General features: G+C 35.1%; 1 protein-coding gene across 21 annotated transcripts in view; it reads left to right on the forward strand.

The window, feature by feature from the left end:
* The window catches only part of DLG1 (discs large MAGUK scaffold protein 1), a 285,338-nt gene that overhangs the window by 117,003 nt on the left and 143,919 nt on the right, over positions 1–24,416 (forward strand). For 13 of the 21 annotated variants that reach the window (XM_049709658.1, XM_004278774.4, XM_004278775.4 and 10 more), the window contains one exon: positions 17,334–17,432. The exons of the other annotated variants lie outside the window; for them this stretch is intronic. In XM_049709658.1, the coding sequence (XP_049565615.1) occupies positions 17,334–17,432 (99 nt within the window). The remainder of the gene's footprint in view (positions 1–17,333; positions 17,433–24,416) is intronic. 21 annotated transcript variants of the gene reach the window in all.

Raw genomic sequence — 24,416 nt, forward strand, 5'->3', positions numbered from 1 at the left:
CTAAACCAGTCACAAGCAGACAACTAAATTTAACTGATTATCCACCTTTTACCAAGCATACCATCAGGACATCTTAATCACTAAAAAAAGTTGAAGCCTTGGGGCTTCCCAGGTGGCGCAGTGGTTGAGAGTCCGCCTGCCGATGCAGGGGACACGGGTTCGTGCCCCAGTCTGGGAAGATCCCACATGCCACGGAACAGCTGGGCCCATGAGCCATGGCCGCTGAGCCTGCGCGTCCGGAGCCTGTGCTCCGCAACGGGAGAGGCCACAGCAGTGAGAGGCCCGCGTACCGCAAAAAAAAAAAAAAAAAGTTGAAGCCTTTCAGATCACCTTCACTTAATTTCCTTATCTCTGTTTGACTCTGGTATATCTCCAGTATGTTTTAAACTCCCATTTATCTGTGACCTCCCAATTTCTTTCACTCTGCCCTTTGGAACTCCCAGTTCGTGATCAGCAAAATTTCCTTTTTCCTCAAACTCTTCTGTGATGGTTCATCTCACCTTTTTTTCTCTCATAGAAAACTGGTGTTCCCCCGAGAGTACTGTTTTTTCTTTACCCCTCACAAAAAGTGGAATTTTTATCTGTCACGTCCCATGTACCTTGGGACCAACAAGTGGAGTTGATGTCTTCCTTGCTTATCATTGGTATTTATGGATGATTGTACCTCCTCCCTTTTAAAAATGTATATATCATCAGACAGTATTTTCTACTTCCCCTCCTTGTCTAGTCATCTGCATCTTTCACAATCACTCCTACTCATTGATGATTTGAACTGTCTTTTCTCTGTCCACTATTCATGTAATCATTCTTAGTGATTTTCAGTATCCTGGTATGATCCTTCCAAAATCTTGACTTCTCAGTTCTTTGATATCCTTGCCTCTAGGAGTCTTTATTTTTTCTTTCACTTGAGTGACCTGCTGAAATGGTTATATTCAAGACCTCATTACCATTGACTGAACCACTTACAAAATCTCAGCTGCAAGCATTTCAAACTGACTAGCACTTCCTTTCTTTTCAGCTCACCTCCCCTACAACATTTTTTTTTTTACCCTTTAAAGACTTCCAGCCCAACTTTTTATTATCTATCATTTCTTTCATGCTCTCACTTCCCTCCTTGCTTTGCTCACATTCCTTGGTCCATGACTATAAACACTGCCTTTCATAATCTTAACTCTCTTGCTCCTCTGTCACTTCATTGGTAAGATCTAACCTTGGTTAATTGCAACTCTGCCTCCTCCACATCAGCTCCAAAGCTGCCCATTAAACTTCCAATACCTGTTTCCTGGCCCTCATTCTCAATTGATGGTCTTATTCTGTATTCCATCCTGTTAAAATAAATGATCCACTTGTGTTCTTAAATCTCACCCTTCACTTCTGTACTAGATCTTCATTTTTGACTGTTCAGGGACTTGTGAAATTCTCTCTCCTCTTCATTGCATTGTCCGTCTTTCCCTCCATACTGGATTATTCCGATCAGCGTACATACCCGCTAAAATACCTTTCATTAAAACAACCAGCCAGAACCCCTCTAGGAGTAGACTGTCAGATCCAGTGATCAGTTCTCAATCTTTATTTTACTCGACCCCACAACAGCTTTTTACACAACTAACTGCTCTCTCCTTTAAATTCTCCTTTGACTCTTGAACACCATTCTCCTGATACTCTCCCTACCTCAGTTTCCTTTGCAGTATCCTCCTCCTCTTCTTACCACTAATAGTTAGAGTAACTCAGGGCATTAGTCCTTGAACTTCTCTCTTTTTATACTCATATTTCAGATGATCTCATCCAGGTGCCTTTAAATACATCAGTACTCATATCTTCAGTCCAGAGCTATTCCCCGTACACTAGACTTGTGTGTCTGGCTTTCCTACTCAGTATCTCCACTTGGATTAAGTATCTGAAAGTTAACATGTCAAAAACAGAGTTTCTAATTTTATTGTTCTCCCCCATCTTCATTCAGTGTACCAGTCACTGAGATGTTGAATATGAAAACCCTTGGAATAATCTTCTGTTCTTTTTCCCTTTGCTCCACATGCAACTTAATAGCAAATTCTGAGGGCTCTGTGTTTAGAATATATTATGATCTAACCACTTTTCACCACTTCTACAACTACTAATTCAAATTATTTAATTTGTTGCCTGAACTATAGCAGTAGATATCTATCTGGTCTCCCTAGCTCCATTCTTTACTCTCACCAGTCTGTTCTTCACCCAGCAGCCAGAGTCATCCTTACGGAATGTCAGTTCTTGTCAGTACCTTGCTTTTTACTCTCCCGTGGCTTCCAATTCGATATATAATAAAATTCTAAATCCTTCTTTACCATAGTCCAAAAGGCCCTTTATTATCTAGCCCCTGGCAGTATCTCTAATCCCATTTCCTACTGCTCCCTCAATTACTTTGTTCCAGCTGTATTGGCCTTGTTCCTGTTCCTCAAATATATCAAGCATGTGGCCATCTCAGAACCTTAATCTTGCTGTTTCCTCTGCCTGGAACATTCTTTCCTCAGATATTCTCATAGTTCATTTCCTCACTTCCTTCAGATTTCTGCTCATCTGTTACCTTCTCAGAGGGTCTTCCTAGATTCTTGTCTAAGGTAGCAGGCACTTCTTCACTCCAAATGTCCCTGACTTCTTACCTTTTTAAATATTTTTCTTCATAGCACTTAATACTACTTGATTCTTTATTATTATATATTTTTAATCTGTCTGAATTCTCTCTTAGACCTTCTGTGAAACATATCACACTTTAGTGTTATACTGATCCTCTAGCTGATGATTCTCTTGTTATTTACCCTTATGGAAAGAAATACCCTTGAGGAGGTGAGACAGGGAGAGAAGAGGAGAAAAAACATTCGGTTTCCTTATAACTAGGATGAGTATATAATTCATCGACCAAACTTGGAGTACTTTTATGGAAAGAGGGAACTTCCCAGGCAAACAGAGGCATGTGGTGTCATCATCTATAACCATTTATCTTCTGACAGTTCTACCAGGCAGCAGGTCTAAATATTCACACCAAGACATTTCCACATTGGACCAACACGGATTGGCCTAATCTTATCTATGTATGTTTCAAACATTTGGTCTCATGCCTAATAATAGTTGTGTTTTGAAGTGATAGATCAAATATATATATATATATATTTTTCTTCATCTCTAAGGAATAAAATTGCTTATATTCAGTAGTATAATGCCTTTGTATTAAACTAAAATATATAGAGAGTAAGTAGATAATCCTCTTAAACGACTTTGGAAATGCCAAGTCTGATAGTAGAATAGTTTCCAGGAGAATGGGTAGAAATAGTCTCTTTGAGTATTGATTAACCAAGCAATCAAAGTTAGGATAAAAATTCTGTTATACTTGGTTGTGAAATGCTGTCTCTTGGCAAAGTTTAATTTCCTACTCAAAAGGCCAGTAATTTTGTAAAATTAATAACATTACTCAGATTTGGAAATTAATTGTTTCCCTTTTTACCCAAAGAATATCTACTCAAAAATATGTTTAAATGGTGTTTGAGACCCAGTCATTTGTATAGTTGGACACTTTAGAAAAGCATAAAGATGAAGATTAAACAAAAAGTTTACAATGGTTGTATTCGCTTTTAAAAAATACCAGATTGGGGCTTCCCTGGTGGCGCAACGGTTGAGCATCTGCCTGCCAATGCAGGGGACACGGGTTCGAGCCCTGGTCTGGGAAGATCCCACATGCCACGGAGCAACTTGGGCCCGTGAGCCACAACTACTGAGCCTGCGCGTCTGGAGCCTGTGCTCTGCAACAAGAGAGGCCGCAACAGTGAAAGGCCCGCGCACCGCGGTGAAAAGTGGCCCCCACTCACCGCAACTAGAGAAAGCCCTCGCACAGAAACAAAGACCCAACACAGGCAAAAAAATTAATTAAAAAAAAAACAGATTGACCATACAATCCATCAGTTGCATTCCTTAGTTTTTACCCAGATGAGTTGAACATTTATGTCCACATGAAAACCTGCACACAGATGTTTATAGCAGCTTTATTCATGATTGCCAAAACTTGGACGCAACCAAGATGACCTTCAGTAGGTAAATGGATAAATAAACTGTGGTACAGCCAGATAATGAAATGTTATTAATCATAAAAACAAATGGAAAGATGTGGAGGAACTTTAAATGCATATTTCTAAGTGAAAGACACCAATCTGAAAAGGCTACATACTGTATGCTTCCAACTATATGACATTCTGGAAAAGGCAAAACTATGGAGACAGTAAAAAGATTAGTGGTTGCCAATGGTTAGGAAAGAGGGAGAGATGAATAGATAGAGCACAGAGGATTTTTAGGCCAGTGAAACTATTAGGTAGGGTACTATAATGGTGGATACATGACATTATATATAAATTTGTTCAAACCCATAGAATGTACAACACCAAGAATGAACCCTAGCGTAAACCATGAACTTTGGATAATAATGGTGTGTCAGTGTAGGTTCATCAGCTGTACAATGTACAGCTCAGGTGGGGAGTATTGATAGTGGGAGGCAGTGCATGTGTGTGGGCAGAGGTTATATGGGAACTCTGTACCTTCGGCTCTAAAAAATAAAGTCTGTTAAAATAGCAACATTGGTATCTTAAGGTGGATTAGATTGGCTATAGTTTGAAGAACTAAGTAAGTGAAATTTGTTATATAAGCTCTTTATAATTAGGAAGTGTGTTGCATTCATCTTTGTAGTTTCTATAGAGTGTCATGATTGTTAGATTGTCCTTTTGTCAAGGACAAATAGGTAAAAAGAAATTTCACAAGCTGCAATTTATGTATTTTAGTATGTATATTATATATGTGTATATGTGTATTATATATATATATATATATATATATATATATAGTTTTAGAGTTAACTTTTAAAATAATGTGTTAATAACAGTGCTGAAGAATGACTGGCCCATATGCTTTGAGGTCAGAATAGGATATTCAGCCTGCACAACATTTTTTCCCTTTGCTTATTTCAAGCAGTGTTTGTTTTCCTGAGAATTGTACTCCATACCTCTTATCACAGCTGCATTTCAGTAATCAGTTGGGTAATGATTTGTTTAATATCAGCTGCTAAACCATAAGCTTCACAAGAGCTGGTAGTACAGATGTATGTTTTCTTCTCTTATATCCCCAGAGCCTAGCATAGTGAACGCCCGTGTTGACTGTTTGTTGAATGAATAAACAAATGTTAATATGTGTCTGTTTTCATTTAATCTGATGATGGCTACAGGGAAATTTGGAACTTCTAAATATGGTTTGGCCACTGTAAATTTCCCAAGCCATTTTTATATAGAACTATGGCTTTAAAATTAGCAAGTCTCCATTACAGGATTTTATAAAATCATGTATATTTCTAAAGTAATTCAAAGCCCTCTGTGAAAAAACTGAAGCGTATATCTTCTTAACATATGAAGAACTTAAATTCTTATTGTCAAAAATTTGACTTAGTATCATTTTCTTTAAAGAGCTCGCACTGCGTTATTCTTTGTACTTCCTGGCACTGTTATTTAGATAACTTTTTCAATCCTCCATTTTCATATCAAAATTTAGAATTTTGATAAAGCTAAAAATAGTTGTGCAGACCATGTGGAGAACAGTAGCCTACAATTATCACCTTATTTTACAAACTTTAAATAAACTAACTGATGTGGCAATTTTACAGGCATATGCAAATCAATCAACAAAGACTGGACCTATTTTGTGCAAGTTTAAAGCAACTGGTGTCACATCTGGAAGCAGTGGAATTTTAGGAGAATCCTAAATACAACTTCTGCCCCTAGATAAATTTATTTAAAAGATGTTTTCCCCCTCACCTCTTAACAGGAGCCCTGCCTATTCATTCTTTATCCATTAGTAAACCCCAATTTAGTCCTGTTTCTGAACAGTATTTTCAGTATTTTTGAAATCTGATCTGTGACTATTGACTCAGCCAGCTGTGGAGTGTGAAGAAATTATTACTATGACAAAATGGGACCAGCTGATTGCCTTACAGAATTTTTGTTGGTCCTGAGGAAAATAACTGGAGATTATAATCTGCAATTTGAATCAAAACATATCCCAGCGTAATTTTTCTGTATTTAACTCTGACTAATCTTGGTAGAACCATCTAATATATCAAAGCGTTATAAATTTGAAAAATAATCAGTTTGTGAGTATTTTGAAAGATAAAGAATGGGATTTCCCTGGTGGTGCAGTGGTTAAGAATCCGCCTGCCAGTGCAGGGGACACGGGTTCGAGCCCTGGTCTGGGAAGATCCCACATGCCGCAGAGCAACTAAGCCCGTGTGCCACAACTACTGAGCCTGCACTCTAGAGCCCGTGAGCCACAACTACTGGAGCCCGTGAGCCACAACTACTGAAGCCCGTGTGCCTAGAGCCCGTGCTTCGCAACAAGAGAAGCCACTAAAATGAGAAGCCCACGCACCGCAATGAAGAGTAGCTCCCACTCGCCACAACCAGGGAAAGCCCGTGTGCAGCAATGAAGACCCAATGCAGCCAGAAATTAATTAATTAATTTTAAGAAAAAGAGAAAGATGAATACCAACCTTAGGAATTAATTGTTTCAGCTATACTAAATGCCGTAGCAGAATTTTGGAGAGGGGAAATAGAGCAAAAATCGTATCATTCTAATCATTTTTTCCAAACTGAAAGGCTACATACAGTATAGATCCTAAATTCTTTCAGTTATAAGAACACAGCTTTACTATATAGGCCTTTTTTGTAAAAATATTTTAAAGAACTCTAGATGAAACTTGAAATATTCATATCTATTTATTGTTTTTTTAATTCTCTCATTCCCTTTTTTGGGGGAGGAGTTGCTTGTTTTTATTATCATAGGTTAAGCACTACAAGAGAATTAAACCAACTATAGTTAGTAAAAACTAATGTAGGTGTCTCGAAGTTATATTCTGTTCTTTTCATGACCTAATCAAACTTTTTTCTTTTTTTGAACTATTTTGAAGAGACAGTGTTGTATAGTAGTTGAGAATGCTGTCTTTAGAGGATGATGGCCTGGGTTTAAATTTCTATTGTATTTATTAGCTGTAGCACCTTGGACAAATAACCTAAATTCTGAGTCTCCTTCTCCCACCTGCAGAAAACAGGGATTAAGATCTAGTGAAAATTAATGGGACAAACATGCGAAGCCCTTATTATAATATCTGACATCAGTAAAGTACCTATCATCATCATCATCATCTTTATCACCACTTTCACAACCACCATCATTATTCGTCCCACAGAATATTCTGGCCTTTTAAAAAGTGAGGAATCTGGAGATACGGAGAAGCAACCTCATTACAGAATGATGAAGAATTATGTTTTAACAAGAGGATTGGTAACCTTGACTGGGTCCAGCCAGGAAAAGAGAAACCACAGTAATTATTTTAACAAGGAAAGTGTAATATGGGGGGGGGGGTCAGTGTTAAAAAGGAAACTGAAGAGGAAACATGGAACACCAAGGTAAACAGAGAAGCAGCTAACCTCTGAGGAGGGACCTAGGGACCAAGTTAAGGTTAGTAGAACCCAGAAGTTTGGAGGAAGGGCACCACAGGTTTTAAATATGAGCTGTCAGTGATATTTACTTTCTAATACAGCTTAAAAAGGAAAGAGGTAAAAATCTTTGGGGCAAGTGTTCTTCACCAAGACATGTTTATTTTCAGTTGGGTTATTATTAGGCAATTAGCTGTTGCTAGATAGAGAACAACATGAAACTGGCAATTTTTTGGCATTTTTGTATTTTGAAACTTCTAAGGTTATCAAATGGTAGAACATCTTGAACACTTTCTGATTGGTAGTGACCGCCCAACCACACAGAATCTTTTAGCAATATCTGCTATGTGTATAGCATGGGGAGGGAGGATGTACACAATCCATTCCGAGTCACTTTATCACTTTAGAGTGCTGATGAACTCAATCTCTTTTGGCAATCACATGGTTTCATTCGTCCAACAAATGTATTAAATACTTACTGTGTGCTAGATACTATTCTAGGCACTGGGCATATAGGAGTAAATAAAACAAGAATCCACGCTCTTCTAGAGCTTATATTAAAGGGGGGGAAGACAGATGGCAAATGTAATTAAAATACGTAGTATGCTGGAGGCAAGGTAAAAAGAGAAGGCAACAGGAATGTGTATGTTTGTGTGTGCGTGGTGGGGGTGGGGTGGGGTTAGTAGAATAAGAGTGTCTTCAGCTGGAGGGCGATATTTGAGCAACGGCATAAGAGAAGTTATGGAGTTGAGCCATATGGATATCTGGGGCAAGAGCATTCTATGCAGAGGAAGAGTGAATAAAAACTCTGAGGCCAGAGCATGTTTAGAGTGTTTGGAGCACAGAGAGGTCAATATGGCCGAAATGCTGAGTGGGAGGAGAATAGTAGAAGACGACTTCAGAAAGGTAACAGTGGCCTGAATCACTAGGAACTTGTACAAGAATGAATAGAATAGGGTAAATATATTATTACTAGGAAGATTTAAGGGCCCGTTTTAGGTTAGTCATTATGGATTCCACGGTTGCGTATGTTTCTGTAGCCATAGTCTGATAAGATTGGGGGGTGGGGAGCAGGCAGCATATTGCAGTTGGTAGTTTCATACCTATTTGTTAATTATGTAACCACATCTTTGAATCCAATTTTTGGATCTCTGTCTACTTGAAATTTTTAGTGATTGTTGGCTCATCCTTCTACCAATACAAAGTAATCAGCTGAATGCTGATAGAACACCATCTTTTTATAATGAAGGGATGACATACCTTAACTATCATGCATCTTGCAAGCAGAAATAGATCCGTAAACTAGATGTTCTGTGTGTGTGAACTAACAAATTTGTACCCATGCTTCTATACTAGGATTGTTAATCACTACACCTATTTCCCTACCCCCCCTTTGTTATTTTAAAATCAAAAATTTATATTTAATCCCTTAGTATTTGTTAAAAAATGTATCTGGTTTCGTTGCTATTTGCTTCTGAGATAATTATGACACAGGTATCATATACAGCTGGTTCAAATAACATGGAGTTTATATTGAAGGTACTTATTTGGAGTAACTGTGGCAAAAAGAGCATTTGAATCAAATAAGAACCAGATCTAAGCAATGAAAAACACCTTTATTCTGAAGATACTGGACCCCTGTTAAGTACAGTGATTCCCAAACAGTTTTGATAAATCTGCTGTGCTGTATTTTATCCTTCTATAAACATACAAAAGGCTTGAAGTTTTTTCCCCTGGTTTCTCTTTTCTCTGACATTTATTCAGAGAAACATGTCTCATTACCACATAGTAGATATTGAAGCAAAGGAACTTGGATTAAGGATATTAAACTGTGCCATACAAAAACAAAATAAAATCCTTATTGACCAACAGTGGCATAGGGGTAATTTTTTTTCCTTGTTATCTAAGATATTGATAACAAAAGAGTTGCTATTTCATATATTTCATTTTCCGTAAATGTGGTATAAATTTATTTTGACCTTATTGAATCTCTGTGTGTATTCTAAGCTCAGTTTACCCCATTCATGTGACATGTTAATGTAAGGTGTAAACAATTATTAATTACTTGGTAGTATGGTATTAGTTATCTTTCTTCAGAGTTTGATCTTATGCTATGATGACCATTTTAATAAGCAAGAAAATAAGTGAGAGGGACTTCTCCGGTGGTCCAGTGGTTAAGGCTCCGCCTTCCAGTGTAGAGGGTGCGGGTTTGATCCCTGGTCAGGGAACTAAGGTCCCACATGCCATGGGGTGCAGCCAAAAATTAAAAAGAAAATAAGTGAGAAAGAGTTTAAAAATATGTTCAGAAAGCCTTGTAAATCTATTGTGATTGGGTCTAACTATGATGTAAAAGATACTTTTTAGTGGCCATTGTTGGTGTTATTCTTAATAGTCCTTCCTCCCAACTTCCCATCAGTCACTAGATATACCAATTCTACATTCAAAATCTATCTTTATTTGACTACTCATGTCCATTTTCACCATCACCATCATTTGGTTAAAGCGACTGATAACCTCAGCTGGATTATTATAGCAGCCTCCTAATTGTTCCTTCTGTCTCTTCCTGTATCAGTCAGGAGTCAGATGCACATATAAAAAAAACACTTTAACTATTTTAAGCAAATAGAGATTTATTAAAGGTAACGGCGCTCAATTTATATATTGTTTTTCATTTATTGTTGAATTAATGGAAGTGAAAGAGGGAGGTACATAGTCATAAATGTAGATGTGCAGTACACATTAAGCATGTGGCTATACCTAACGAGGTTTCAGACCACTTTGTATCAAAATTTTTTTAAAAGCTGCTTTCATAATTTTAAGATCTTAAATGAAATTTAAAATGTAAAGCTGTGAATAAATAACAAGAATCTCTAAAAATTAGTTAAAACATTTTTCAGAAAGCTGTCATTTCGATACTGGCATTAAAAAGGTACTTTAAAAATATGTACAATCCAGTTACTTTCCTGGAATTTACAATTTTCTGCAGTGTTCTTTGAGACAGTGTTAATATTATAGCCTCTGTTGTCATGGAAACAAGTCTCTGAAGGCAGCCTCCGAGGCTAATGATTCCGTGGTGTTGCTATGGATAGAAACAACTGAGACCGTTGTTAGTCATATGGTCAAGATTAAAAAAAAAAAAAAACAACTAAAACTCGTTGGAGCTGATCTTATTGAGTGATATATACAAATGGAGCAGGAGAAGGATGATGGCATAAAAGTCATATTGTCTAATAAAATATGTATGTAAGATTTTTCAAGTTTAAAATGCTTATGGTGAATTCCTTCTTTTCTGTAATAACCCACATATAATGGTTACTGTATATTGCTGCCTCATTATTTATATTAGAGTCTTAAGTTTGCCATTTTCCGATTTAGAATCTTGTTATACAACTCCCCAGAATTTTACCATGCTCTCAATCCTGCACTGAAAATAGCCTCTTGTCTCTTCATATGTATTATCATATCTAACATCTGTGCTGTTCCTCATCACTCAACGTTCATTTGATTAGATATTATTTGTTTAGCGTGGTATTTTTGTTTCATATGAACTAAATGACTTGTTGTTCTGTAATTCTGTGTTACCTGAACTGGTTATTGGCTGTGGCTAGGAAATTGTGTGTGTTGGTACCCATTTGGTTTTGAAGACTTTCTCAGCAGTATTTGCCTTTCTTAAGGAAGAAGCAGGGGCATATGTTCTTTTTCATAGTACTTGCTCAGTGCCCTGTAGAGAGTGGGGTGGATTCAGATGGTGTACATTTTTTTAGGATTTTTAAAAAATGGTATTCAGATCCTTTAGATTATCGTATCGAAAGGAAATAGATTTAGAATAGGCTCTGAGCCAGTATTACAGTGAGGTTTAAATGTAATATTAAAGAATTTATAGTTTATCATAAAGGGTTTTGGAGAGCAACTGCCTAATGGAGGAAATTTTTGTGCTTGGCCTTGAAATTTGATATAAGCATACAGCTTTGTCTTTTTTATGTTAAAATGGATTATTAATTAGCTAATAGCTGACCCTATTAAAGAGGCATAAAGAAACTTTTATAGGTGTTAGATATGTCTCCTACTTTGACTGTGGTGATTGTGTCACAGGTGTATGCATATGTCCAAACTCATCAAATTGTATACATTAAATATGTGCAGTTTTTGTATATCAGTTATACTTTAACACAGCTGTTTAAAAAAATTAAATAAAAAAATGATAAACTTTAGACTTTCTTGTCTTTGATATTTTGGATGACTACAGCCAGTTATTTTGTAGTTTGTCACTCAATTTGGGTTTGTCTGATGTTTAATGTTCAAGTTATGCATCTTTGATAAGAATGTCACAGAAGCGATGTATTCTTATTACATCCCATCAGGTAGCATATGATTTTGATTTGTCCTGGTGAGTGATGTTAACTTTAAGATAGTGTCTGCTACATTTCTGCACTGTAATTAATAAATCTTTGTAGGGGAGATATGTGTGTGTATGTGTGTGTGTGTCTCACATTCAAACTTTCTTCCACTAGAATGAAATGGAGGGTTCATTCAGCAGCAATGGAAGTTTTAACATTTGTTGATGTTTCTTGAATGAATTATTACTATGGTGGTTGCCAAATGATGATTTTGTAACTCCATCATTCCTTCTACATTTCTTAATGGGCATTCTGCTGTAAGGAAATGCTCTCTCTTCTCTCTGTTCATTTAATTTTTATGTAATTATATCAGTGTAGACTCCTGGAGTCCTGTTTAATTCAGTGGGATTTATGTCATCATTATTGTTATTTATTTTGAGTCTCAAATTATTCTCAGTCTGACTGATAAGAGCCCTTCAAGCTGACTGCCAGTGTCCTTTGTCATGCCCTCGTTATTCTTCGAGCACCTCCTTATTTTCTGGAACAGCAGAATATTCTAGGCTTATATTGTACTTGCTGGACTCTAGCACTGAAATCAGCCATTTCTCCAAAGATTCCTCTTTTGTTGTTTTTTTTTTGAATCAAAGAATGGGTATTTATAAACCAGGATCTGAATGCCAAGTATTTTCATGCTCTTGAGGTGTTACTGCTCCCAGGTCTTCTCTGTAGACAGAGCTAGGGTATATATGTACATATAAACACATGCATTTATTTCTGTATTTATATATATTGAAAACCATGCAGTCATACAGGTACCTCCAAATCTAGTCTAAAACCATAGATTTCAGGCTAATTTTCTCCCTTTCCATATTTGTGACTCTGTTCTCTGACGTGAGGAACCTTGCTTCCTTTATCCTTGGATCAAAAATCCCCTGTATATAAGCAATCTCCTGTCACTGTCGATGCTCTAGATAGACATCCTTCCCACCCAGCTCAAGATCCAAGAGATATCCCCACCTTGTTCCACTGGGGTCCCTGTACTTCTTGCCAGACTACTACTACTGCCACATAGATACTCCATCACACTTGGGATCCAGCAAAACACATCAGGCTGCTGCCACTACTTGCCCACATGGGATACCCTCCTCATCCTGCTCAGACTCCGCAACACCCTGCTCCAGACTGCTGCCACCCTTCCACTCCCTGTGCGCAGAGGCTCTCCTCACCCTGCTCGATTTCAACAACCTGTACTTTCCTATTCAAGAAGTATTTGCCTACACCAAGATCCTGATATTCTATCAATACTATCTTTTAGAAACCTAATTTTTGTACATCTCTTAATTATGTCAGTAAGCCATCTGGAATTAATTTTAAGTATGGTGTAAGGGAGTGAAGAGGGTTCATTTCATTTTCCATATGTATATCCAGTTGATTTAGCAGCAGTTTTCTAAAATTATTGAAATATAGTTGTTGTACAGTATTATGTTAGTTTTGGGTGTACTAAATGATTTGATATTTACGTACATCGTGAAATGATCACCACAGTAAGTCTAGTAACCATCTCTCCCCATACAAAGTTATTATAATATTACTGACCTTATTTCTTGTGCTGTATATTACATCCCTGTGACTTATATAACTAGAGGTTTATACCTTGTAATTCCCTTCACCTCTTTCGTCCACTCTACCCCCGCCCCACTGCTTCCCTCCCTTTTGACAACCACACATTTGTTCTCTGTATCTATGAGTCTCTTTTCATTTTGTTTTGTTTGTTTTGTTTTGTAGTGAGATCATGTGGTATTTGTCTTTCTCTGAATTATTTCACTTAACATAAATTCTTTTAAAACTATCTTTTTCTCTTTGTCATAAATTAGGAGTTAGAATCTCTGGGTTTTTCAGACATTTTTAAAAAATTGTAAGTATTCCATTGAAAATTAGTTAGCATTTAAATTATTTGTTTTAAGCTCATACTATGGAATTTGAATTTTCTTTTTCTATAGGAGCAATGTATAATTGGTGACTGGAGTCCCAAGTAAGACCCACAGAGGCTTTATTCCTAATGTCCTTTTTTTAAAAAATTGTGGTAAAATATACATAACAAAATTTTACCATTTTAACCTTTCTTAGTGTACAATTAATTCAGTGTCATTAAATACATTCACAGTGTTGTGCAGCCATCACCGTTGTCCATCTCCATAATTTTTTCCGTCATCCCAAACAGGGAACTGGTTTAGACTGGGAACATTAAAAAGAAAGAAAAAAAGAAACAAAATTTAATGGCTTAAAATCTCTTTCTACAGGATATAAGAAATCCAGGTAACAATAATCTAGCATATCTTTTCCTAATTCCTTACAGGTTACCTTTTGTGAGCCTAGCTCAGTTGTAAAATGAAGGGTTAAACTTGATCCCTAGCTTCTTCAATTCTAATAGTCTTGTAAAATCACTGAAATTTGTTAACACCTTTTAGAACAATTAATGGGAAACGCATTTTCAGTTTATTTTCTAGAGAATGAGATGGTAAAAGATCATAATAATTGTTTTTCTCTTAATATGAATAGATCTTCCATCCCTCACCCAGCATTATAGCATCACTGTGTATTCATTGTTGACAACTGGAAAAGTAGAATTCGAAATAAAGAGGCAGGGGAGAAAAACCATTCATAATTCTGCCCTCAGAGGTTTACTTTTCAAACATTTCTTTCCATTTTTTGAATAAAAGCTTTATCTTCCCTTTTTTACTTAATGTCATGTCATAGGCAATATCCTTTATGACTTACAGGTGTTCTTACAGATTCTTGTTAACCGATGCATAATATTCTTATAAAATTGTCATTATTTGCTCAGCCCTTCCAACACCTTATATTTAGGATATCCTACATTTCCCCAAGTATAAACAATGCTCAAAAGAATATAGTGAGGGGGCTTCCCTGGTAGCGCAGTGGTTGAGAGTCCGCCTGCCAATGCAGGTGGCACAGGTTTGTGCCACGGTCTGGGGGGATCCCACATGCCGCGGAGCGGCTTGGCCTGTGAGCCATGGCTGCTGAGCCTGCGCGTCCGGAGCCTGTGCTCCGCAACGGGAGAGGCCACAACAGTGAGAGGCCCACATACCGCAAAAAAAAAAAAAGAAAGAAAGAAAGAAAAAAACAAAGAATATAGTGACTGTTAAGACATTTGCTTTTTGAATTATTCCCTTAGGATAGATTTCCACAAATACTAAGTCAAAGAGTTGGAACATTTTTAAAGCTACAGATAATTACTTAGATTGCTTTTTGTAAAGTTTGTATGAAGTTATATATCCAGCAGCACTGTGAAAGGACATGTTTCCATGCATTAAAATTTTTTTGAGTTTTTTAATTGTGGTAAAATACATTTGCCATTTTAACCAGTTTTAACTGCACAATTCTGTGGCATTAATTACATTCCCAATGTTGCCCAGCCATCACCACTATCTACTATTTCCAAAACCTTTTCATTATCTCAAACTTACTTTGTAACCCTTAAGCAGTAAACTCCTTATGCTCCTCTCTCCCTGGCCCCTGGTAACTTCTAGTCTATTTTTATGAATTTACCTATTCTAAATATTTCATATAAGTGGAATCACACAATATTGACCTTTTGTGTCTGGTTAATTTCACTTAGTATAATGTTTTCAAGATTCATCCATGTGTAGCATGTATCACAATTTCATCCCTTTTTATGTCTGAATTAATATCCATTGTATAAATATACCACATCTTGTAGCTATTTATCTGTTGATGGACACTTGGATTGTTTTTACCTTTTGGCTGTTGTGAATAATGCATCATTGAACACTGGGGAAAAGTATTCAAGTCCCTCTTTTTAGTTCTTTTGAGTATTTACCTAGGAGTAGAATTGCTGGGTCATATGGTAATCCTAGGGTTAGTTTTTTGAAGAACTGCCAAACCAAATTGTTTTCCACAGTGACTGCACCATTTTGCATTCCCACCAGCAGTTTTTGAGGATTCCAGTTTCTGCACATCCTTGCCAACACTTGTTACTTTCTGTTTTTGTTTTCACTTTTTTATTATAGCATCCTAGTAGGTATGAAGTGATATATCATTGTAACTTTGATTTACATTTCCCTAATGAATGATGATGCTGAGTATACTTTCATGTGCTTATTGGTCATTTGTGTATCTTCTTTGGAGAAATGTCTGTTCAAGTCCTTTGCCTAATTTTTAATTGTCTTTCTGTGGTGAGTTGTAGGAGTTCTTTATATATTCTTCATGTTAAACTATCATCAGATGTATGATTTACAAGATTTTCTCCCATTCCATGCGTTGTCTTTCCCCTTTCTTGATAATGCCATTTGGTGCACAAAAGGTTTTAATTCTGATAAAGTCTAATTGATTTTTTTTTTTACTTATGCTTTTGATATCATATTTAAGAATCCATTGTCAAATCCAAGGTCATGAAGATTTATCCCTATGTTTTCTTCTAAAAGTTTTATGGTTTTAATGCTTATATTTAGGTCATTGATTAATTTCCAGTTAGTTTTTATATAGGATGTGTGGTAGTGGTTTAACTTTATTCTTTTGCATGTTGCTATCTGGTTGTCCCAGCACCATTATTGAAGAGATGCCATACATTTTTGATAAATCTTGATTCATTTGATTGACAGCAAAAGGTCAACATTATAATTTTATTTTGTATTTATCAATGAGGAAAAGCATAGTTTCAAGTTTGGCAATTGGTTCTTCCTGTTTTAAGTGTCTTCTAATGTACATTGTTTTCTTATAGATTTGATTTTAATGTTTTTCTTATATATGTAGTATATGTCATTGGTATAGCAAATATTTATTAATTAATCCAGTTTATAGAGATTGGGACTCGTTACAAGACACCTCTTTTGTGTTCCAGTTACACCTTTTTTTAAAATAGTAATTAAGCTTGATTGAGTATAAATATCAAAACTTCTTAGTTTAAATTATGTCACTAGAGTTCCCACTTAATGACTTTACAGGCAGGTTTAAGACAGGTTATTACAGTTCTTGACAGTAGAGGTTAACAACACAGATTCCTTAAAATGATATAAATTCAGTTTTTAAGTCCTTTGAATCTTCTGTTTGTGGATTTATAGGCCCCAATTGCCTACCTCATGGGCTAATGAAATTACTTTTGATTCTTTGAATGCAAGGAGGAAAGTAGTCAAATAGATACTGAATGCTACAAAAATATTTTGTAGTCTGTCTGTGAAGTGAGTGTCTTGCCTCCCAGTGGAGGAGTATTGTTAAATCATTATCTTTTATTATTTTCATTTAAACATCTAAAGAGTAGTCACTCGTTTTAACTACAGAGTTATTAAAATTATTATTGGTGGTATAATTGAGCGTTTTCTCATTTAAGTTGAAGTAATATATTATTTTACCTATTTCAGTTATTTCTGAAAACTATAATTTATCTTTATGACAAAACTTTCTATTATGTTTCCTTTTTATTTGATATTTTTCCTGATTTTTTGTCGTTGATGATTTTTAGCCAACAGAAGCTGTACCTCCCTCTTCTCCCACTGTCCCTGTGATCCCTGTCCTGCCAGTCCCTGCTGAGAATACTGTCATCCTACCCACCATACCACAGGTTTTTATTAGTTTTCTTTTTTCTTTATAAAAATTTCATTTGTTTTTAATGTTTCATTTGTATTCTTTTCAAATCATTTTAACTATTTCTTTGTTAGATTTGGTAATTCACGTTGGGCTTCAAACGGTATTTTTAGGGAGTTAAATATCTGGGATTTAATATAAAATGGGTTAATATTTGCCATTTTATTAGGTTATCTGTGAAATAAGATACATTCTAAACTTCATCATATTGAACTGCCTTAGATTTGTTATCATGCCTTTTATATTTGTAAATCTGTTTGAAACAGTTTTTTAATTTATTTGCTTTGGGAAATTTTATTTTCTAAAGATAATAAAAATAATTGTCCTCCTGATCTTGTACTGGATGTGTCATTTTATATATAGCATTTTGTTTTCTAGTATATATTTATCTTTGGAAATACTCATCTTTCTGTCACTTGGTAGGGTAACATACTTCACATTTATTATTTAAAAACAATAGCTAATGTATATAAAGTGGGGAACTCTTCGTGGTATCTTTGCAACTTTTCTGTAAATCTAAAACTATTCTAAAATCATAAGTTCATTTTTTTAAAGTTAATGTATAACAGTCAAAAAATAAAATGAAACAATAGCCAAATGTCAGAGAATCTGAACATTTTTAGCTTTCAGAGCTTTACTTAATAGTTCCAAGGGATGGTTTATTAAGACATTAACTACCCAACCAACAGAGTCATCCAAAGTTAAAATAATGATAGTATTATTATGTATAATAATAGTGATCTTTGGTGTGAAAGATCTCAACCTCATTTAAAGTGTAAATAAATGCATCTTTAGGTATTTTTATTATTATTGATCTATAGCATAAAATCTAGTAAAAATGGTGTTTTTGCTGTGAAAACACAGTGTCAAAGTAAGTCCTATTGTGGGAAAAAATGGGTTATCAGCTGTGATTGTTCACATCTCAGTGCCCTTCCCCTCTCCTAAAAATGAAAATCAGTAAGAACATTATACAAAATAGGATTCTAGGGGAAATTATAGGTATTACACTAAAACTTCAGTCCATGTTATTATGTTACTGCTTCTATATAATCTCTGACCCTTTATGAAAATCATTAAAAGTCAAATCATTGTAAAACTACCAAGAATTGAATAGATAAGTCCAGCTGGATATTTCCTCTGTATTGCAGAGAAGAAATTGAATTTATAAATATAATTCTACATAAGCAGCCAAAGCGTTATTGTAATAATGTAACACCTTTCCAAGTAACTAGGATTTAGTAGTACAATATTTTTTGAAGTAGGACGTTTGAAAGTTTATTTTACTCTTGTCACCTCAATTTGTCTTTTGATGTTAAAATAGTTTTCTAGAATCCTTTGAAATTTTGTAGTAGTTTCTGTTCTTATATTCAATAGGGAGCCAGTCCTTCCAGTTCAGAGTTCTCTGACTTATTTACTCCAGTGTCCCTAACTTAGCATCACACTACACTTGGAAATTGTTGAGACATTGCATAGCCATGTAGTTATAAATAAAGGACTTAGAGTCAGATTGATCTGGTTTAGAATTCCAGTCCTACCACTTAACTGGCTGTGTAACTGAGCAGTTTACTTAACACTGATCTTCTCTTTACTCATCTGTAACACTGAAGATGATAGTACTTACTTGAAATGTTTTACAGTGATTGAAAGAATAAGAGTGTGTGTGTGCAGCTGGCACATGATCTTGGCTATTTGTGTTATTAGTGTTGTTTCATATTTCCTTGAGACAGTAAACCAAGGAACAAGTTAAAAAAACAAATGAACAGAAGAGGCTTATTTATACTACCTAGCTTCATTTTAGGTTTTAAATATACTTACAAAAGTCCAAAAGTAGAGTAGTTTAACCATTGATGTTGTTTATGTGAGAAGGCTGTGGGTGTGCCTCATTTTCCAGAATAAGTAAGTGTGTGCCTGAGTAATTGAGTATAACGTGCATTATAAAATTAATAAAAGTGATTAAAATATTTGTCCCCAATTGAATTTTGAAATCTACACCTAATACACAACCTGATTTTAACATTTTAAATAGATATTTTTCTTCTAAAGATCTACTTTATATTTTAGATGCATCAGGATGTAATAGAAATAGAAACAGAAGATACAAGATTTAGATTCTAGTCCTACTTTGTGACTCAAACAAGTTACTTAACCTCTCTGAATTTCTACTCCCATCATCTATTCAAAAGGGTGGCTGACACCTCCCTGACTACTTCAAAGTGAGTTTGAGGACAGATATCTAGGTAGATGATAATTTTTTTTAATATGTCTTTGATTATTTGTAGAACTTTAAACTTTCACAGTACTTTTATATTGATCATGTCATTTAAATTTTATGAAAACCCTCTGCAGTAGGAATTATCATGCTTATTACTCAGAGTGGTACAGAAAAGGATACATTGAATGACTTTTTGAAGTTGCAGAGAGAACCTGGACTTTATGGTGACACCTGACCCTACCACTTCCTGGCCTCACCCTTGCCTGGTTGTGTGATGGTGGGGACATTACTCAGTTTCTCATAGCCTCAGTTTCTCCACATAGAAACTGAGCACATAGTAGTTGTATAACAGATGCTAGCTCTTCCTGCTGGAGATAAAATCATATAATCTCTATGATACTGGCCTATTAAATATACACCCAGAATAAATACTCTGCTTTAAAACCAGATTCTTTAGACCTCCTTTTTTACCAGTTGTGAGGAGCTATCGGGTAATTAAAGTGTTGTTGAAAATGCTTTAGAGCTAATTTTGTGTGTTTGTATGAAAGTCTCTGTTCACACGCAAACAGGTGCTTTGGAGGGATTGGTTTTTGTTCAATTATTTGTTATTGTTCCAATCATGTAGATACTAAGATGAATGTAACATTGTTCTTGTCCTCTAGGAGCCTACTTTCTGTTTATGCAAATCAAAACTTAACAAATAACTCCCACATGACATGAGAGTAGTTAACGTTAGAGGTATAACCAGTATAGAACATCCTGTTGCTTCTGGATAATTCAGGTTCCACAGAACATCTGAATGTTGACTCTTAAATGATTTGATCATTAGTATAATCTAAAGCATGGTTTGATCCATTTTCATTTTACTAGTAATCTTAAATAGAATAGTATACTTGGATTGCCTTGATGAGCCTTTTTAAGCCACACACTAATATCTGACTGCAGTGCCACTGTTCTATTTGTGTTTTGGGTTTTTTTGTTGGTTTTATGTTGGTTTGTTTGTTTTTATATTATTTTCAAATCATTTCAGACTTACAGAAAGTTGCAAGAATTGTACAAAGAAATTCCATATACTTTGACCCACATCTCCCAATTGTTAATATTTTTACCTGCCACATCTGCTTTATCATTTCTGTTCTTCTGTAATTGAGTATAATATTATTTTTTGTAAACCAGTTAAAAGGAATTTTATTCATGCCCCTCTTACCGCTAAATATTAATACTTTACAATACTAAATATTTTTCCAAAGAACAAAAATATTACCATAGTGCAGTGAGCTAAACCAGAAAATTAACATTAATATAATACTACCCACTGTAATTCTGTTTTGCCAGTTTCCCTAGTAATGTTTTTTTATATGAAAAACAAAAAGGTACTTTGGCCCATCCAAGACCACAGTTAGTTTTCATGAGTCTACTTTAATCTGAAGTAGCTACACAATCTGTCTTTCATGTGTGTGACCTTTTACAAGGGAACAGGCTAGTCGTTTTGTAGAATATCCCGCAATTTGTGTTTTATGCATTTTAATAATTAGATTGAGGTCATATATTTGTTTTCCATTTTTTTAATTGTGATCAAATACACATAATGTAAAATTTACCACCTTAACTTTTTAAGTTTACAGTTCAGTGGTATTAAGTACATTCATATTGTTGTGCAAACATCACCATCATCCATCTGCAGAACTTGTTTCATCTTGCAAAACTGAAACACTATACCTATTAAACACTTAATTCCCCATTCCTCCCCCCCCAGGCCCTGGCAGCTACCATTCTACTTTCTGTGTCTATGGTTTTGACTCAAGTACCTCATGGAAGTGAAATCATAACAGTATTTGTCTTTTTGTGGCTAGCTGATTTCACTTAGTATAATGTCCTTAAGGTTAACTGTGTTGTAGCATATGTAGCATCAGAATTTCCCTTCTTTTGAAAGCTAAATAATATCCCATTTTATGTATATATGAGACTTTGCTTATCCATTCATCTGTCAATGAACAACTTGAGTTGCTTCCACATTTTAGCTCTTGTGAATAATGCTGCTGTGAACATAGGTGTACAGACACCTCTTCAAGACCCTGCTTTCAATTCTTTTGAGTGTATACCTGAAAGTGGAATAACTAGATCACTTTGTAACTTAATTTTTAATTTTTAGGGGAACCATCATACTATTTTCCACAGTGTTATATCATTGTATATTCCCACCAGTGGAACACAATGGTTCCAATTTCTCCACATCCTCACCAACACTCCTTATATTCTCTTTTCATGATAGTAGCCAGCCTGATGGGTATGAGGTGGTATCTCATTGTAGTTTTGATTTGCAGCTCCCAAATGATTAGTGATGTTGAACATCTTTTCATATGTTTATTGGCCATTTGCATATCTTCTATGGAGAAATGTCTATTGAAGTCCTTTACCCATTTTTGAATTGCATTGCAGTTTTTTTAATTGAGAGTTTTAGGAGTTCTTTATATATTCTGGATATTAGTTCCTTATCAGATATATGATTTGCAAATATTTTCTCCCATTCTGTGGATTTCCTTTTTAATTTGTGGATGGTGTCATTTAATGCACAGAACTTTTAATTTTTAGGAAGTCCATATTGTCTACATTTTCTTCTGTTGCCTGTGCATTTGGTGTTGTATCCATTGAATCACTACCAAATGTAGTGTCCTGAAGCTTTTACCCTGTGTTTTCTTCTTATAGTTTTATAGTTTTTTAGGTCTTTGATTTAGGTCATGGGTCCATTTTAAATTAATTTTTGTATATGATGTTAGGTAAGGGTCCAAATTCAGTCTTTTGCATTTGGATATCCAGTTTTCCCAGCACCATTTGTTAAAAAGACTATCTTGTCCCCATTGAATGGTCTTAGCACCCTTGTTGAAAACAATTTGACTATATATGTGAGGGTTTATTTCTGCAGTCTATTCAATTCCATCGGTGTATGTCTGTCTTTATGCCAGTACCAAACTTTTGAGTACTGTAGCTTTGTAGTAAGTTTTGAAATGAGAAAGTATGAGTCCTCCAGCTTTGTCCTTTTCAGAATTATTTTGTCTATTCAGATCCCTTGAGATTCCATATGAATTTTAGGTTGGATTTTTCTATTTCTGCAGAAAACATTGGAATTTTGATTGGGATTGGATGAAATCTGTAAATTGCTTTGGGTAATATTGACATCTTAACAGTATTAAGATGTCATGAACAGGGAATATGTTTCCATTTATTTCTGTTGTCTTTAATTTCTTTCAGCAACGTTATAGTTTTCATTGCACAAATCTTTCACCTCATTGGCTAAGTTCATTCCAAATTATTTTATTCTTTTTGATGCTGTTATAAATGGAATTGTTTTTGTAATTTTCTTTCCAGATTGTGTATAGGAATGCAACTGATTTTTGTGTGTAGACCATATCCCGCTACTTTGCTAAGTTTATTAGTTCGAACAGGTTTTTGTGTGGTTTCTTTAGGGTTTTCTACATGTATGATCATATTATCTGAAGACATAATTTTCCTTCTTTCTCATTTGAATGTCATTTATTTTTCTTATTTGTCTAATTGACTGATTTTTAATACTGTGTTGGATAGAAGTGGTGAAAGTGGGCCAGCTTGACTTGTTCCTGATCTTAGAGGGAAAGCTTTCAGTCTTTCACCATGAAAGTATGATGTTTGCTGTAGGTTTTTCATATACGACCTTTATTATGCTGTGGTGGTTTCCTTATATTCTTAGTTTGTTAAACGTTTTTATCATGAAAGAATGTTGCATACTGTCAGATACTTCCTGCATTGATTGAGATGATCGTGTTGTTTTTTTCCTTCATTCTGTTGATGTGGTGTATTACATTGATCAGTTTTCATATGTTGAATCATCCTTGCATTCCAGGAAAAAATCCCACTTGGTCATGGTATATAATCTTCTTAATATGTTGCTGAATTCAGTTTTTGTTGAGAATTTTGGATCAATATTCATAAGGGATATTTGTCTGCAGTTTTCTTATAGTGTCCTTGCCTTTGACCTTAGTATCAGGGTAATGCTGGCTCATAGGATGAGTTAGGGAATGTACCTTCCTCTTCAATTTTTGGGCAGTTTGAGAAAAATTGATGTTAGTTCTTCAGATGTTTGGTAGAATTCACCAGGAAAGCAATCAGATTTCAAGGGCTTTTATTTGTCAGGAGATTTTTGATTACTGATTCAATCTCCTTATTAATTATAAAGTCTATTTAAATTTTCTCTTCATGATTCAGCCTTGGTAGGAGTTTGTCCATTTTGTGTAGGTTATCCAATTTGTTGGCTTACATTTGCTCATAATACTCTTATAGTCCTTTTTATTTCTGTAGAATTAGTAATAATGTTCCCACTTTCATTTCTGATTTTAGTAGTTTAGTCTTCTCTCTTTTTTCCTTAGTCCATCTAACTAAAAGTTTGTCAGTTTGTTGATCTTTTCAAAAAAACAACTGTTGGTCTTTTTTCTCTATTATTTTTCTGTTCTCTATTGTACTTATCTCTGCTCTAATTTTTATTATTTCCTTCCTTGTACTAACTTTGGGTTTAGTTTGTTCTTTTTCTAGTTCCTTGATTTGTAAAGTTCGGTTTGTTGACTTGAGGTCTTTCTTGTTTTTTAAGATAAACGTGTAGTTGTAAACTTGCCCCTTATCACTTCTTTTGCTGTCTCATAAGCTTTGGTATGTTGTATTTGCATTTTCATTCATCTCTTTAAGTCTTTTCCAGTTTGCTTTTCTACTTCTTTGATTCAG

This window comes from Orcinus orca, chromosome 5 (assembly GCF_937001465.1).
Source record: "Orcinus orca chromosome 5, mOrcOrc1.1, whole genome shotgun sequence".
In the NCBI taxonomy this organism is placed as follows: domain Eukaryota; kingdom Metazoa; phylum Chordata; class Mammalia; order Artiodactyla; family Delphinidae; genus Orcinus; species Orcinus orca.